Here is a 16,690-nt window from a genome sequence, read left to right as displayed (position 1 = left end):
ATTAAAGTGATGTAAAAATATATTTAAATTATAGGTTTTACTCGATATCGATAAATGGCCGCCTTTCATTCTAATTATAAGGAAATAAATATTAAAAATCATATTAATTTAATGTGTTTTTGATTCACGCTGTATCCCGTTACCAGAGTGGGGAAATGATTATAATTCATTTCTCCGAGTGATAATGGAACTGTCGTGTTTACAGTCAGACGATCAAATTCAACCAAAATGTTTCCATTTTCCCCGCTATGGTAAGATAGAACGCGGCGTTAAGTTGCGCCACTTAACACGTCATGATGTTATGAATGTATGATCCTAGCACCATGTTACCTCCAACTACTCTACTTATATGCGGGACATATTGTGCAAAGATAGTAAATTAAAAGCGTGGACGACGGAGGCCACTTAACATTAGGTTCCCTCTGGATGCAGGATACAGCGTAAAACAAAAACGATATTCCCCCAAATTGGGAATTGAACCCTGACAAGGAGCTCAAAGATATTAACCAACCTTTATTTCCATTTTAAACATACATTTGTATATAATTAAGTTCGTTCACACTGTATTTTTTAATAGTTTTTTTTTTATTTAGTAATGACTGCGATTGCGTGCATTCTGCCTACGCCCATATGCGTCACCGTGGGGTCCACACATGTGCACCATAATTTGTATTTTAAAAATGTATTTATAGTAATATCGGGCCGTTATAGTGCAGTGGATAGGTTTCTGATTGCTAGTGAGGATAACTGCTTCAAATTAGGAAAAACGTATTTAAAGTAAATTTGCTTAATAGAAGTGCTTATAATAACTAAAAATATATTTACTATCGAAATCCTATTAGTTTCTCGTATATAGCAGAGTAGGCAGTCGGAACTTAGTGTTTAGACACTCCGTTCCCTACACATCCCATGCTTTTCGCGACATAGCGTGTTGACTTACGGAACTGTACGAGGCGCTTTATCCTGGGAATTACATTAATTCATTCCAACGAGTGGGAATCGAACCCACGACCGATACGTTTACTCAGACACTATGAAGATGTTGAATTCGGTTTCAAAATCCTTTTACAATTGTTATAAAAGTTTCATATATTTTGTTTTATAACTTTAAAATGCATTTAAAAATAAAACTAAAAATAACTGATTTATTATTCATAAAATAACTAAGTTTCATACTAAAGTCATAATTTATTTCTAAAAAGTAATTTAGATTTTGATGACTTAATGAGTTACTTGAAAGATGGAGCGTTTAAAGTTTTAAATATTTTAGATATTAACATATTGATGGGTTAGTTTTTGTATGATTTTTATTTTAGTCGATTATATTTAGACATTTGATGATTATTAACAACTAAAAGTTACTATGAAATATTACTATAATAATTATATTTTAGGATTTCCCTCAGTTTCCGCCTAATTCTCGAGGAATTGCGTGTTGAGTGGAGGAACTAAACGCCGCACTTAGAAAATGAAAATTTTAAATATTCCATTTTCTCTAGTGGGAATCGCGAAAATCAATAGTAGCACCAAGCCTGACCTATAGCTAATTTTAGTATATAAAAAACGTAAGTTACCTAATAAAAACAACGGTAGGTCCACTCCTAATGCCCAGCATATCTTGTGTTTACTTTCATTTTCATTTTTCTCTCCCTGTAACTCCAAGTCTCTTCTCTGTAACAAAAACGATAAGTAAATAAATATTTTTAATGTGCAATATAACTAAATAGAAAGTTTTATTATTAATTATCTATATATATAAAAGCACTTGTCCTCACTGACTGAGGTAAGACGCACGCACAGCCGTACCCGCTGTGCGTAGAAACGTGAAATTTGGACAGATGTTTACTTTCGTAATCTGGACATCCACTAAGAAGGGATTTTGACAAATTTTAACCCTAAAGGGGTGAAATAAGGGTTTAAAGTTTGTATGGAAAAAAATTTAAATCGGCACCGATTTTTATAAAATTTGAAATTTAGATTTTTAAAAGTATTTAATTGAACACGTGTTTCATCGTTTTCTAGAATTCTCCCCCTAAAGGTGCAAATAAGGGGTTGAAAGTTTGTATAGGTTTTTTTTTAAATCGTCACCAATTTTTATAAAATTTGAAATTCAGACTCTTAAACGTATATAATTAAACACATGTTTCATGGTTTTTTAGAATTCACCCCCTAAGGGTGCAAATAAGGGGTTGAAAGTTTGTATGGAAAAATCTTTAAATCGCCACCGATTTTTATAAAATCTGAAATTTAGACTTAAAAATATTTCATTGAACACATGTTTCATGGGTTATTAGAATTCACCCTTAAATAGGCAAGCGAAGCTGCGCGCGTCCGCTAGTTAATTTATAATTATGTTCAGCAGAATAACCACATTCTCCGTTCCACAGAACCTAAGTGTCTTAACAGGAACGAAGTGTCTTGATTAAGTTCCCAAGTTGCCTCTGCCTACACTGCTATATGCGGTGAAACACAGTCTTGGAAACGAATCCCACTACATACAAATTAAACATTTTCTATATAAGTAAGAAAATCAAATTCCAATAATAATCGCTAATATATCTTACATCACCCTCAAAGTTTACTAACAGCCATTAAGCAATATAACCTTGAAAATCCACTTTACCAAAGACCTTGTAAGGTCTCCCAAGGTCACTCGCTCGACCTTCAATACATGTCCTTCTACCGAACCCTTTAGAAACACTTTATCGTGATATAATTTGTATGAAATATATACTATAGAAAGTTTGTATGGATTCCTTTACACGTGCCAATATTATGTAAATGGAAATTTGAAAAAAATTGGAGAATATGTTATGAAAAGCTTTGGGTTATTTGTTTTTGTTATTAGCTTTTTCTTTATTGAATTAAAGCTTGACTGTAAAACGAGACGGTTGCGGGATCAAATCTCACTAGGGAGGGTTAGGGTTCCCTCTGCCTACTCAACTATAAAAAAAATGTTATAGTTTAATACACTTTATTCTTAAGTTCCCCATAAATTTTGGAGGCAGTTAAGAGGTAAAATCAACACCTTGCTTTGTCTTCTAACTAGGGCGGGAACCTAAAATAAAATTCCCCAAATGAAAATCGAACCTACGACTGTCGTCAGTATAAAAATTCTCATAACAAATTCACTTTATAAAGTTATATAACTTATTAGAAGGGTCTCGTTGACCTTGACTCGTTCGTTTCGCCCTTAGATCATTGCCCTGCCTTAGGGCTAATGACGATAATTTGTCTTAGAATGGGAAAAGCGAAATAAAAGCGAATAGCTTTTAGAACTTAAAGCAATTTTGTCAAATTTCTTCTTAAATTAAGTGATCGAAAGTTTGAAATAAATTGTATGGTTTTTTTTTCCACTTTGGATGAGTTTTTCTTTCTATCATTTGTTTTAGTTATTATTTTGCATTGGTAGTGTAAAAATGGTACAGTATAATTTGGTTTATAAATAAGTAAAAAAAATACTATAATATTTTATTTTATTAGCAAAAGTATTCTATTACAACTATTACAAAAGTAACAATATTAAAATATTGTTACTTTTGTATAACTCTATTTAAGAGAAAGCTAAAAAAGTTCAGAGTTTACAGGTATCAGAAATTATAGTAATAATTGTATTTTTTAGAACCGTCGTAAGCTGTAAACGTGACTGTCGGCTCCGGGTTCGATTGCCGTACGGGAAAATTAACAATATATTTTTTTCTCGTTCTGGAGATAAGAAGCGTGGCGATGAGAGAGCAATGTCTCGGAACTTGGCCGGAAAGTTAGGCATGGAGTAGATACACCAGGTTCCCTTTGACTACCTTACCTATACGGTTTACTACCTACCATACAGCTTAAAGCGATGACAATAAAAATATATTATGCAACAGTAGCGATTCGATTAACAATTTGAAGTACATTGTAATGCATACATCATCTATTTTGATGACTAAAGGATCAATAATTCAGAAATTTTGCTCTGGTAACGAGGAGTCAGTTGCTGAATGTCACAATGGTAATGGAGTGTCTCAACACAAGGTTCCCATGTTCCCACTGCCTAAATATGAGGAATAGAACATAGAATAAAAATATATATATACGCGAAGCCTTAATTTTCATAACATACCAAAAAAAATCCAATGACGAAATTGAACTCAAAACCTATTTATTCTTAAATACCACAATTAGTAACCCATTGAAACGGCCCTGGAAAGTGTACATTCATATACTACGTTACTTCAAGGAAATACAATTGTAGTTCTACGAAATTACTACAATACTATATAAATACGTCACCAAAAGTAAAGCTAAAGTAAACCAATTTTATGTATATAGGTCACTTATTGACGTATTATTATTTATTACAATTTTTATTTGTAATATTATTTAGGGTACCCCCGGGAAGATTGTTATATTTTTTTGTCTATACGAACTGCGACGTTAAGTTCCACCATTTATCGCGCAATGTTTTGAATATTTAGCGGAAAGTTGGGAATAGTGTCTAAACACTAGATTCTGTCTATACTGCTATGCTTGAAAGCGTTAAGCCTTTTTTTATTTTCTTTCCGATGTACAGTATCTCTTGCGTGTAGAGTTGCGTAATTTAACATTGCTTTTTGAAAAAAAAATATTAAATACGACGGTAACGAATTCGAAAGTAAGTATTAGTATTAGATTTTTTACTATTATTAAATAAATATTTTTGTTTTTAAATTATGTATACATATCGTACGTAGTTAAGTATCTTTAGGGGAAAAAAGAAAAGTCATTAAACACTATTTTCTCCCTAAAATTAAATTTAGTTAGTATAAATAACGAAATTTAGAAAAAAAATAACTTTTTAATATTTACCGGTATATATACGTATGTAGAGTAGTCCTGCATTTTCACTTGTTTGTCCAAACAATAACTTACACAATTTTAAATTATTCTCACAAATATTTCGAAAATACAACACTATTGCAGGGTTTTTACAAATCGACTGCAATAAACTGATTTGGTGTGACTAATATAATAATAGTTTAGTACATTATCTTATCGTAAGCACTCTTGTATGTGAAAATAGCCAAGTTCAGAATTAATAAATATTATACACACTATAACAACTGTAATATATAAGTAACTGTATTATGTAAGTACTATTTACAATCAAAGTATTATATAATATGAAAATGTGTAACTTTATTTTTCACACATATAGCATAAGCAGAGAAAATCTAGAGTCAAGACACTCCTTTTTCCACTTTCTGATCAAGATGTTGCGAATTTTGTTTTGTTATCAAAGGGAGGAAATGAAAATAATTATTTTACTACTCGGGGGGAATCGGACCTACAACCGTCGCGACTTACAAACGGCCTTAAAAATATGTATGACAAAAAATAACGTTATCTGAAGAACTTGGCGCTTTTACTACTTTACTTTAGAATCGTTGATAAGATCATGTATATCACAATTTAATAAATGAAAGTACGAATTCCATATAAGGTATTTGTTTATCGGTCATTTCTATTTAAATATTTGCTTATTCTTTTATTAAGAATTATATTTATTAGTGTTGAAGAAAGAAGATTTATACATTCACTCAGTAGCCGTATCTACTACCTTCCGAGTCGGTAATTTTCTGTAGGACTGACAGTACAGACATTTTTAATATATTTATTTCCCCGCTCTGGTAACAAGGCAAAGCGCGGCGTTGAGGTCCGCTACTCAACACGCAATGCCTCCAGAATTCCGCGAAAACTAGCGGAAGTAGAATTTGGAAAAACAATTTATCGTCCAATCAGGCACGCCTCAAGTGCGTCACGTTAGCGTCAGAATGCGTAATTCAAAATTATTCGTGTATTGATAAGAAAGATTATTATTATTTTCACTTAGTTATTTTTTAGCGTAAACGTTTCGTTAGCGTCTATATCTGGGAGGGAGATGGGAATTATATATGTACCTACATATATGTAATTTTACTTGTATACGTGACTTGGTACTGTAATTCCCTTTGTTTCTAATAAACAAAAACAATTCGTAATATCATAAGCTTTGAAGGAAAATCGTGTTATTGTCGTAACATTAAATATATTAACAATACTATATTCTACTAGACTCTACCACATACGCGGCTTCGCCCGCTTGAACTTACAGTTATAATATCAAAGACAAATTACACAAAATATTTTCATAAATTGAACCCTATGTTTTAGTCTGATATATAAGCAACATTACTGTAAAGTTTCATCTAAATCTGTTCACTAGTTTTTTCGTGAAAGTAGAACATACATCCATCCACACAATTTGTCACATTTATAACATTAGTAGTTACAACGTACTGCCCTAGACCTTTTCCTATTCTAGCCTTGATAAACATTAAAAATAAAAGTATTTTTCCTGTCAAAAAACAATGAAGTTAACAGCTATTAGAGTAGGTATTGTTGTCGAAAGGAGCGGGTTCAAATCTCGTTATGTTCGCATACTACAATTTTTTTCGAGAACGCTTTTTTTATGAAATTATAAACAAAAAAAACATAAACTAGTAACAACGAGTACTAAAAAATATTTTACATTCACTCACTTGTACACGAGGCATAGTAATTTTCTTGATTCCTTCAATACTCGCACGAAACAGTGTTTCTTGAACCATTATATTTAAACTGCACTTATTTTTCAGTTAAATTTAATCCAAAAGTTAAATAGTTTAACAATTTAATAGTGTAGTCTCTACAAATTAATTTATTTAACTGACACATTTAACTAAATAATTCCCATATAACTGACGTGATGACTAATTATTTAGAGGGAAAACCACGCTTTTGTTTGAAGTCTATCAGAATATAATAATATTTAATACATTTATTATTAATATAATATAAAATAAGAATATATTTAATTTTTAAAATGGATTAAACCATAAATAGTCATTTGATTTTTGACGCCGTTATGTCGCAGTTGTGACGTAGCTACATATAGCTTATTTGGTGCAACAATGACGCATTTGCACTTTTTAGCCGATTCCTGCGAAGCGCAAAGGAAAGGTTATGTTTTTAGCGCGTATGTCCGTTTTCATGTTCCCTTCTAACTGTTAAACCGGTGAACCGATTATGATAATTTATCTTGATGGCTCGAGTGTTACTGTATACATTAATTTAGTTTTTGCAGTGAGATTTTTTGTTTCCTTTGTAAATATTTTAGGAAGTACGACAAAATCTATATATTTATTTAAATATGGCCTTTCTGCATACATTGACATATATATATTTTTTAAAATTACCATTACCACTAGACCATTATTGCACTAAGAGGCCAGTCGTGGCACAAGTGTGTGTCTTTAAATGTGACTGGTTGTGGATTCGATACCCGCTCGAGAAAACAGTAGGTTCCCTGTGCCTATCCTGCTGTTTGCGGGATACAGTGTGAACATACAGGAAAGAATATTATCGTAAATGAGCGATACTATTAGTACGCTCAGTATATTATGATCCATCGTAGAGCAGTGGCACAGCAACTGACTATAAACGAGATGTATGTGGGTTGTATTCCCACTCGAAGAAATGAATTATTTTCATTTCCCCATTCCATATTTCATTTATCTGAGAATATAAAGCAGCGTTTAGTTTAGTTAATAATTCCTGAGATAAGAATAATCTTAAAACTACGATCTGTTCAGTAACTACAAACCATCGATAGCTCTTGTAGTAAAAGATAAATAAACGAATAGAGAAATATAAATTACGTTAGTCGCTAGCGAAGGCGAAAGGTTATCAATAATCTACATTGAACGGTTTTATTCAGTAAAGATTCAATCTGATATTGGATAGATTTGATAGAATTATAGGAACCTAATGTCAAGACACTCCGCTGTCCATGCATCGGTCAAATTTTAGACATTGCGAATTGAGCGGCGGGACTCAACGCCGCACTTTTCCTCCTTACCATTACGAGGAGATGAAAATAGCTAATTGCAAACCTATAGTTAGGCCCATGAGGAAGTCCAGAGGAGAACTAGAGTTACCGACATAGCTCAAAGAATTGGTAAGTTGAAATGGGTGGGGCATATTTGTCGTAGAGCCGACGGCCGCTGGGGCAGACAGTAGTGGAGACCCCATACAAAACGTCCGGTGGGACAATCCTTTGCTAGATGCACCGACGACCTAAAGAGGTTGGCGAGAAGCGGGTGGATCCGAAGAGCTGAGGATCGAGTGTGATGGCGAAAATTGAGTAGGGCTATTACCAGTGGACAATCGATGACTATTGATGATGATGATGAACAGTCAGACGTTGTGCCTATGCGCCACGAGGGCCTTATAAATTATTATATATTTAAGTATTTGGATAAAGCTATCCAACCTGTAGTCAAAGCGTAACTCAAGGTACATAGGATAACATCACACAATTGATCTCTTGTAATCTCATCTTGATTTAAGATCTTATGTTTCTTCTGATATTTAAGTACATATCTTCTATCTCTATTATCAGACGGTTGTAGGTTCTATGGTCATTCGGGGAAAAATATTTTAATTTGCCTCGCTCTTAACCAAATAAAGAGCAAAGTTGGCTTCTGATACGCAATGTCTCGAAAACTGGAATAAACTTGTTAGAACGGAGTGTCTCAACACTTACATCCTTCAATCAACGTGCTATGCGGGAACAGGCGTGAAGACCGGCCTCTATCAAGAAACTGAATAAGGAAAACGCATAAACATTAGTTACTTACATTAATAACGAATATACTAACATACATGATTGTATGTATATTTAATTATACGGCAATTTAAGCCAAACAATGCTAATAGAGTCGTAAAACGTACATAGATTTCTTACTATCAAACAACTTTATTTTCTTATCACGTACTAACCAGCGCCATCTATCGGCGAGTGGAAGCACTTTAGCAAAGGTGTCGGTTATCGCGAGGAATTTAATTATAAAATAGTAAATCATTGTTCGTCGATTATTAATAATTAATTAGATAGGAGACATCTATTTATGTATTTGGATCAGAATTTATCAATATTGTTGTAAGTTGTGGGACCTAGTTTACGTTTTAGGTACTTAAGTAAGTTAGGTACCTAGCTCTTAGACAGGATTTAGAAGGCGATTGTTTTCGGTTTAATTCATTATATTAATATTAATAATAATAATAATAATAACGTCACTTAGAAAATTCTTTCACGATCGTGCACAAATATCCGCATTTCATAAAGCAGTTGTAAAATCTGATTGTAATTATACTCCTTTAAATTTACACAATGAACATAAACAACAAAATGAAAAAATTACCACTTTAGAGCAGAAACTTAATGTATGGCAAGCAAAATCCCTTCACGGAAGACACCGCAATGATCTTCTTAACCCAAACGTTGACAAAATAGCGTCTAACGCGTGGTTAAAGAAAGGCGAATTATTTCCGGAAACGGAGGGATTTATGTTAGCCATACAGGACCAAATAATAGAAACGCGTAACTACAAAAAACACATTATTCATGACACCCAGATGGATCTATGTAGACACTGTCACAGCGCCAGTGAAACAATACAGCACATAACAGGTGCTTGTAAATCTATCGCACAGACGGATTACAAGCACCGGCATGACCAAGTGGCATGCATTGTACATCAATATTTAGCCAAAAACCTTCATCTAATAAGCGAAACTGTTCCTTATTATAAATATAAACCACAATCAGTAATAGATACAGCCGAATATAAACTCTATTGGGATAGAACAATAATTACAGATCGAACAGTTCACCATAATCGTCCGGATATAACATTACATATTAAAAAACTCAAAACAGTTTACCTCATAGACATTGCAATTCCAAACACTCATAACCTTTCATCTACGTTTACAGAAAAAATAACAAAATACACAGATTTATCCATAGAACTGAAATCACAATGGCAAGTGAACACAGTTAAAACGGTCCCTATCATACTTTCATCTACAGGTGTCATACCAAACACGTTACACTCTTGCCTTAAGCAACTTAACCTTCATCCTCTACTTTACATACAATTACAAAAAGCAGTAATTCTGAACACATGCCGTATTGTTAGAAAATTTTTATCATACCAATAATTATCTCATATGAAGTTTCCTAATGTTTGACAAAAGTCCGCATTAGGAAGAGGATCCCCAGAAATGGGAGAAATATTCAATTTCTTTAAATAATAATAATAATAATAATAATAATAATAATAATAATAATAATAATAATAATAATAATAATAATAATAATAATAATAATAAGCCCCCCAAAATCCTACCTTACGTCCTAGCTGAACATCTTGCTAACGTGGGGGGCGGTAACGTGTACAAGCAAAAACTTACACGGCTAACAAGGTTAAGGTGACCCATCAATATGGAGACACGAAATAAAAATAAACGTATAGGGCCGCTTCCCGGGGGTGAGCGCCGGGGCGCACCTGGAGCCGATGCTGGGTGCCTCAGCATGCGATCCATCGGCGGTAGGGAATTGAGCAGGCGGGTTCCCACCGATAAGAATGTTACAGCCGACCCAACATATATACCGACAGACTTGACAGACAGCAGTAGCAGCAGATCCCTTACTCCAGCTGAGGATGTTTCGCAGGAGGCATTAGTCAACCAACCTGCGACCACCAAAGCTGGCAAACCCAGAGTGCGTATGCAATGGACAGAGGAAATGAACCTATTTATCATGCGCTCATATTTTTACATTACCCGTTTAGAGACTGACAACACCATGTACTGTAAAAAACTTCACGACAATTTTATTTTAAAATACCCAAATATAAATGTTTCTTCCCAAAGGATTGCGGATCAAAGACGTGTAATTGTTAGAAACAAACTTTTATCCGACGAAATTATAAAGACTTTAAAGAAAGAAATAGCGGACCTTCTTAGTAAAGAAGAAAATAGCGACTCATCTCAACAATTGGTTAAAACACATACGTCACTAACACAAGAGTCACTCGAACCTTCATCTCTTGTTTGTCCCACACAAGTGTCATCACACACTCAATTTTCCGCCATACCATCCTCTCACGCCTCAACTCAAACAAATACATCATTAACAACACTTCAATTAGAACATGAACAAAATCCGGAACAAAGTCCTTATAAGATGCAACTAAATATCAATAAATTAACTAATGATTTGGAAACTGCTCTTATTCAATATACAGGAATAGATCCCACAGCCCGTCCTAAATTGCCTAAACTAAAAGAAAATAAGAGGCTATACGAGTACTTAGATATATTTAATAAACAAATTCTTAAACAATTTTACTTCATAGATTCTGATTTAAACCATATTCATACTTTAATTTACTGTAGTGCATTAGTAATAGCCGAACATTCTGGATATAATATTCGTCACTTGCAATCAAATTTACCAACTACAAACCGTAAACCTCAAAAACCTGTATGGCAAATTAGACTTGAATTAGATATAAAAAAATTAAGAGCCGATTTAGGAAGAGTGACACAGTATATAAATGGTAATAGATCTTCAAAATTAGTTAAAAAAGTCCAAGATATTTTTAAAAGATTATCAGTTCATTCTATACACGAAAGCAAAAACAGTAGACCTGAAGAATTCCTTGATACGCTTAAGCAAAAATTAAGTTTAAAATCTCAGCGATTAGCAAGGTACAATAAAGCACTACGGAGAAAAATAGATAATGTTTTATTTCATAATAATGAGAAAGTATTTTATAGGAACTTAAACGAAAAACAAGATGCGGTTAATAGTGAAATACCTGAAAAAGAAGCACTCACAAACTACTGGACAGATTTATGGAAGAAGAAGGAAAGCCATAACGAGGAGGCCGAATGGTTGAGTGATGTGGAAAATAGATGGAAAGATGTAAGCGATATGGAATTTGTACAGTTTACCAGAGAAGATATTGAAAAAGTAGTCAGGCATGTTAAAAACTGGAAAGCAGCAGGAATAGACGGTATTCACAACTTTTGGTACAAAAAGTTCCACGTTCTTCATGATATATTAGCTAATATAATTACGGATATTGTCAATAATAAGCAAGTGCTACCAAAATTTGTTACAAAAGGAATTACTTATATGCTTCCTAAAAATAGTGATACAATAAACCCTTCCCAATATCGACCTATCACGTGCTTACCAACTATTTATAAACTTATTACAGCTTGCATAACACAAAAAATTAATAAACATTTAATTGAAAATAGTATACTTGCAGAGGAACAAAAAGGATGTAGGCAAAATCATAAAGGATGTAAAGAACAGTTAATAATAGATTCAATAGTTTTAAAACATGCTAATACAAATAAAAAAAATCTTCACATATCATATATAGATTATAAAAAGGCATTTGATAGTGTCCCTCATTCTTGGTTACTTAAAATACTTAAAATATATAAGATAAATCCATCTATTGTAATTTTTTTACAAAATGCCATGGCGGAATGGAGAACTACGCTGCATTTATCAGTCGGAAATAACAAAATTATGACTGACGAAATTTATATTGAAAATGGTATCTTTCAGGGAGATTCTCTTAGCCCGTTATGGTTTTGCCTCGCCTTAAATCCCCTATCTCATCTTCTGAACGCTATGTCATCATGCGGATATAAATTAAATAATGATACTGCTATCACACATTTGATGTATATGGATGATATTAAAATTTTTGCAAAGACTAAGAAAGGTCTTCAAACTCTCCTCAAAATTACTACTCAATTTAGTCAGGATATAAATATGTCTTTTGGGGTAGATAAATGTAAAATAATTCATATTAATAGAGGCAAAATCGACAGTAAAGTTAATAACGAAGAAAATATTTCATTTAATTTAATGGAGTCAGGTGATACTTATAAATACCTAGGAGTACATCAATCTAATAGTATAAATCATATTCAAATAAAAAAACAGTTAAATATGGAATTCAGTAAACGATTAAATGCAATATGTAAAAGGCAACTTTATTCAAAAAATCTTTTTAAGGCAATAAACACTTACGCTATCCCAGTTTTAACATACACTTTTGGAGTAATAAAATGGACTCAAACTGACATCAAACGGCTTCAGATAAAAACAAGAACAACTTTAACTAAATATAATTATTTACACCCAAAATCAGCAATAGAGAGAACCAATATTAAAAGAATAAAAGGCGGTAGAGGACTAATAAATCTGGAAGTTTTATGGGAAGGACTGGTCAAGAACCTTAGAGATTTCTTTTACACAAAATCAGAAAGCACTTTACATTCTGCAATAATAGATTTAGATGATAATTTTACTCCACTTAATTTAAAAAATAGATCAATTTCATTCAAACCACTTCAAGACCATGTAGAACAACAATTCAGTAATTGGCGTAAAAAAGAACTACATGGTCGACACCTTCATGACTTGGAACAGGTGCATATTGACTCGGAGGCTTCGAACAAATGGCTAAAATTAGGTTCTTTGTTCCCAGAAACCGAAGGTTTTATGATCGCCATCCAAGATCAAATCATAGCAACAAAAAATTATAGAAAATTTATTGTCAGGGATCGCAATATACAAAATGATAAATGTAGAAAATGTCATCGACAACCGGAAACTATCCAACATATAACTAGCGCTTGTTCTTCCTTAGCACAGACAGATTATACTCATAGACACAATCAAGTTGTACAAATCGTTCATCAAAAGTTGGCAATAATAAATAAGTTAATACAAGATAAGCCCCACCCATACTATCAATACGTACCAAAACCTGTGTTGGAGAGCCCCAATTGCAAGATGTACTATGATAGAGCAATTCTAACTGACAAAACAATACACTACAATAGACCTGATATAACATTTATAGACAAAATAAATAAACAAACATACTTGATAGATATCACAATTCCGAATACCCATAATCTGCAAAAATCTATAACAGAAAAAATTAATAAATACACAGAATTAAAAGAAGAAGTTACAAGAATATGGAAAATGAACAAAGTATATATTGTACCATTGGTGCTTTCCAGCACAGGAGTTATTCCAAAAAGTCTTTTATACTATTTAGAGCAGATAAAGTTACCTATAAATATATACATAACTATGCAAAAAGCCGCAATCCTTAATACTTGTCGCATTGTCAGGAAGTTTTTACAGGAAGACATTACTTCCCAACCAATTCCAGGAAATGGACCACACTTGGCTTGAAGCTCGTGGGGTTCATATTAACCGAAATTACGTTTCGAGAAAAAATATATATAAAAAAAAATAATAATAATAATAATAAGCCCCCCAAAATCCTACCTTACGTCCTAGCTGAACATCTTGCTAACGTGGGGGGCGGTAACGTGTATAAACAAAACTTACACGGCTAACAAGGTTAAGGTGACCCATCAATATGGAGACACGAAATAGAAAACGTATAGGGCCGCTTCCCGGGGGTGAGCGCCGGGGCGCATCTGGAGCCGATGCTGGGTGCCTCAGCATGCGATCCATCGGCGGTAGGGAATTGAGCAGGCGGGTTCCCACCGATAAGAATGTTACAGCCGACCCAACATATAGACCGACAGACTTGACAGACAGCAGTAGTAGCAGATCCCTTACTCCGGCTGAGGATGTTTCGCAGGAGGCATTAGTCAACAATCCTGCGACCACCAAAGCTGGCAAACCCAGAGTGCGTATGCAATGGACAGAAGAAATGAACCTATTTATCATGCGCACATATTTTTACATTACCCGTTTAGAGACTGACAATACCATGTACTGTAAAAAACTTCACGACAATTTTATTTTAAAATTCCCAAATATAAATGTTTCTTCCCAAAGGATTGCGGATCAAAGACGTGTAATTGTTAGAAACAAACTTTTATCCGACAAAATTATAAAAACTTTAAAGAAAGAAATATCAGACATACTTAGTAAAGAAGAAAATAGCGATTCCTCTCAACAGTTGGCTAAAACACAAACGTCACTATCACAAGAGTCACTCGAACCTTCATCTCTCGTTTGTCCCACACAATTGTCGTTACACACCCAAGTTTCCGCCATACCATCTTCTCACGCCTCAACTCAAACAAATACATCATTAACATCACTTCAATTAGAACATGAACAAAATCCGGAACAAAGTCCTTGTAAGATGCAACTAAATATCAATAAATTAACTAATGATTTGGAAACTGCTCTTATTCAATATACGGGAATAGATCCCACAGCCCGTCCTAAACTACCTAAACTAAAAGAAAATAAGAGGCTATACGAATACCTAGATATATTTAATAAACAAATTCTTAAACAATTTTACTTCATAGATTCTGATTTAAACCATATTCATACTTTAATTTACTGTAGTGCATTAGTAATAGCCGAACATTCTGGATATAATATTCGTCACTTGCAATCAAATTTACCAACTACAAACCGTAAACCTCAAAAACCTGCATGGCAAATTAGACTTGAATTAGATATTAAAAAATTAAGAGCCGATTTAGGAAGAGTGACACAGTATATAAATGGTAATAGATCTTCAAAACTAGTTAAAAAAGTCCAAGATATTTTTAAAAGATTATCAGTTCATTCTATACACGAAAGCGAAAACAAAAGACCTGAAGAATTCCTTGATACGCTTAAGCAGAAATTAAGTTTAAAATCTCAGAGATTAGCAAGGTACAATAAAGCACTACGGAGAAAAATAGATAATGTTTTATTTCATAATAATGAGAAAATATTTTATAGAAACTTAACCGAAAAACAAGATGCGATTAATAGTGAAATGCCTGAAAAAGAAGCCCTCACAAACTACTGGACAGATTTATGGAAGAAGAAGGAAAACCATAACGAGGAGGCGGAATGGTTGAGTGATGTGGAAAATAGATGGAAAGATGTAAGCGATATGGAATTTGTACAGTTTACCAGAGAAGATATTGAAAAAGCAGTAAGGCATGTTAAAAACTGGAAAGCAGCAGGAATAGACGGTATTCACAACTTTTGGTACAAAAAGTTCTATGTTCTTCATGATATATTAGCTAATATAATTACGGATATTGTCAATAATAAGCAAGTGCTACCAAAATTTGTTACAAAAGGAATAACTTATATGCTTCCTAAAAATAGTGATACAATGAACCCTTCCCAATATCGACCTATCACGTGCTTACCAACCATTTATAAACTTATTACAGCTTGCATAACACATAAAATTAATAAACATTTAATTGAAAATAGTATACTTGCAGAGGAACAAAAAGGATGTAGGCAAAACCATAAAGGATGTAAAGAACAGTTAATAATAGATTCAATAGTTTTAAAACACGCTAATACAAATAAAAAAAATCTTCACATATCATATATAGATTATAAAAAGGCATTTGATAGTGTCCCTCATTCTTGGTTAGTTAAAATACTTAAAATATATAAGATAAATCCATCTATTGTAAATTTTTTACAAAATGCCATGGCGGAATGGAGAACTACGCTGCATTTATCAGTCGGAAATAATAAAGTTGTGACTGACGAAATTTATATTGAAAATGGTATCTTTCAGGGAGATTCACTTAGCCCGTTATGGTTTTGCCTCTCCTTAAATCCCCTATCTCATCTTCTGAACGCTATGTCATCATGTGGATATAAATTAAATAATGATACTGCTATCACACATTTGATGTATATGGATGATATTAAAATTTTTGCAAAGACCAAGAAAGGTCTTCAAACTCTCCTTAAAATTACTACTCAATTTAGTCAGGATATAAATATGTCTTTTGGGAT

At 33.2% G+C, this 16,690-nt stretch overlaps 1 protein-coding gene across 3 annotated transcripts in view; it reads right to left on the bottom strand.

The window, feature by feature from the left end:
* The window catches only part of LOC146532268 (phospholipid phosphatase 2-like), a 33,042-nt gene that overhangs the window by 4,664 nt on the left and 11,688 nt on the right, over positions 1-16,690 (bottom strand). Inside the window, exons 1-2 of one of the 3 annotated variants that reach the window (XM_085197374.1) lie at positions 6,543-6,694; positions 1,575-1,671 (exon numbers count right to left, since the gene is read on the bottom strand). In XM_085197374.1, the coding sequence (XP_085053500.1) occupies positions 1,575-1,671; positions 6,543-6,611 (166 nt within the window). In that variant the 5' untranslated portion in view covers positions 6,612-6,694. Of the gene's footprint in view, positions 1-1,574; positions 1,672-4,830; positions 4,976-6,542; positions 6,695-16,690 lie in introns of those variants that run through there. The other 2 variants (XM_085197375.1, XM_085197373.1) reach the window with 2 other exon arrangements.

The sequence above is a fragment of the Heliconius melpomene genome, chromosome 14 (genome assembly GCF_056956725.1).
Source record: "Heliconius melpomene rosina isolate 202511_hmr_F chromosome 14, ASM5695672v1, whole genome shotgun sequence".
NCBI lineage: Eukaryota > Metazoa > Arthropoda > Insecta > Lepidoptera > Nymphalidae > Heliconius > Heliconius melpomene.
The sequence above is the reverse complement of the archived record's forward strand: the minus strand, read 5'-3'. Positions and strand labels throughout refer to the sequence as shown.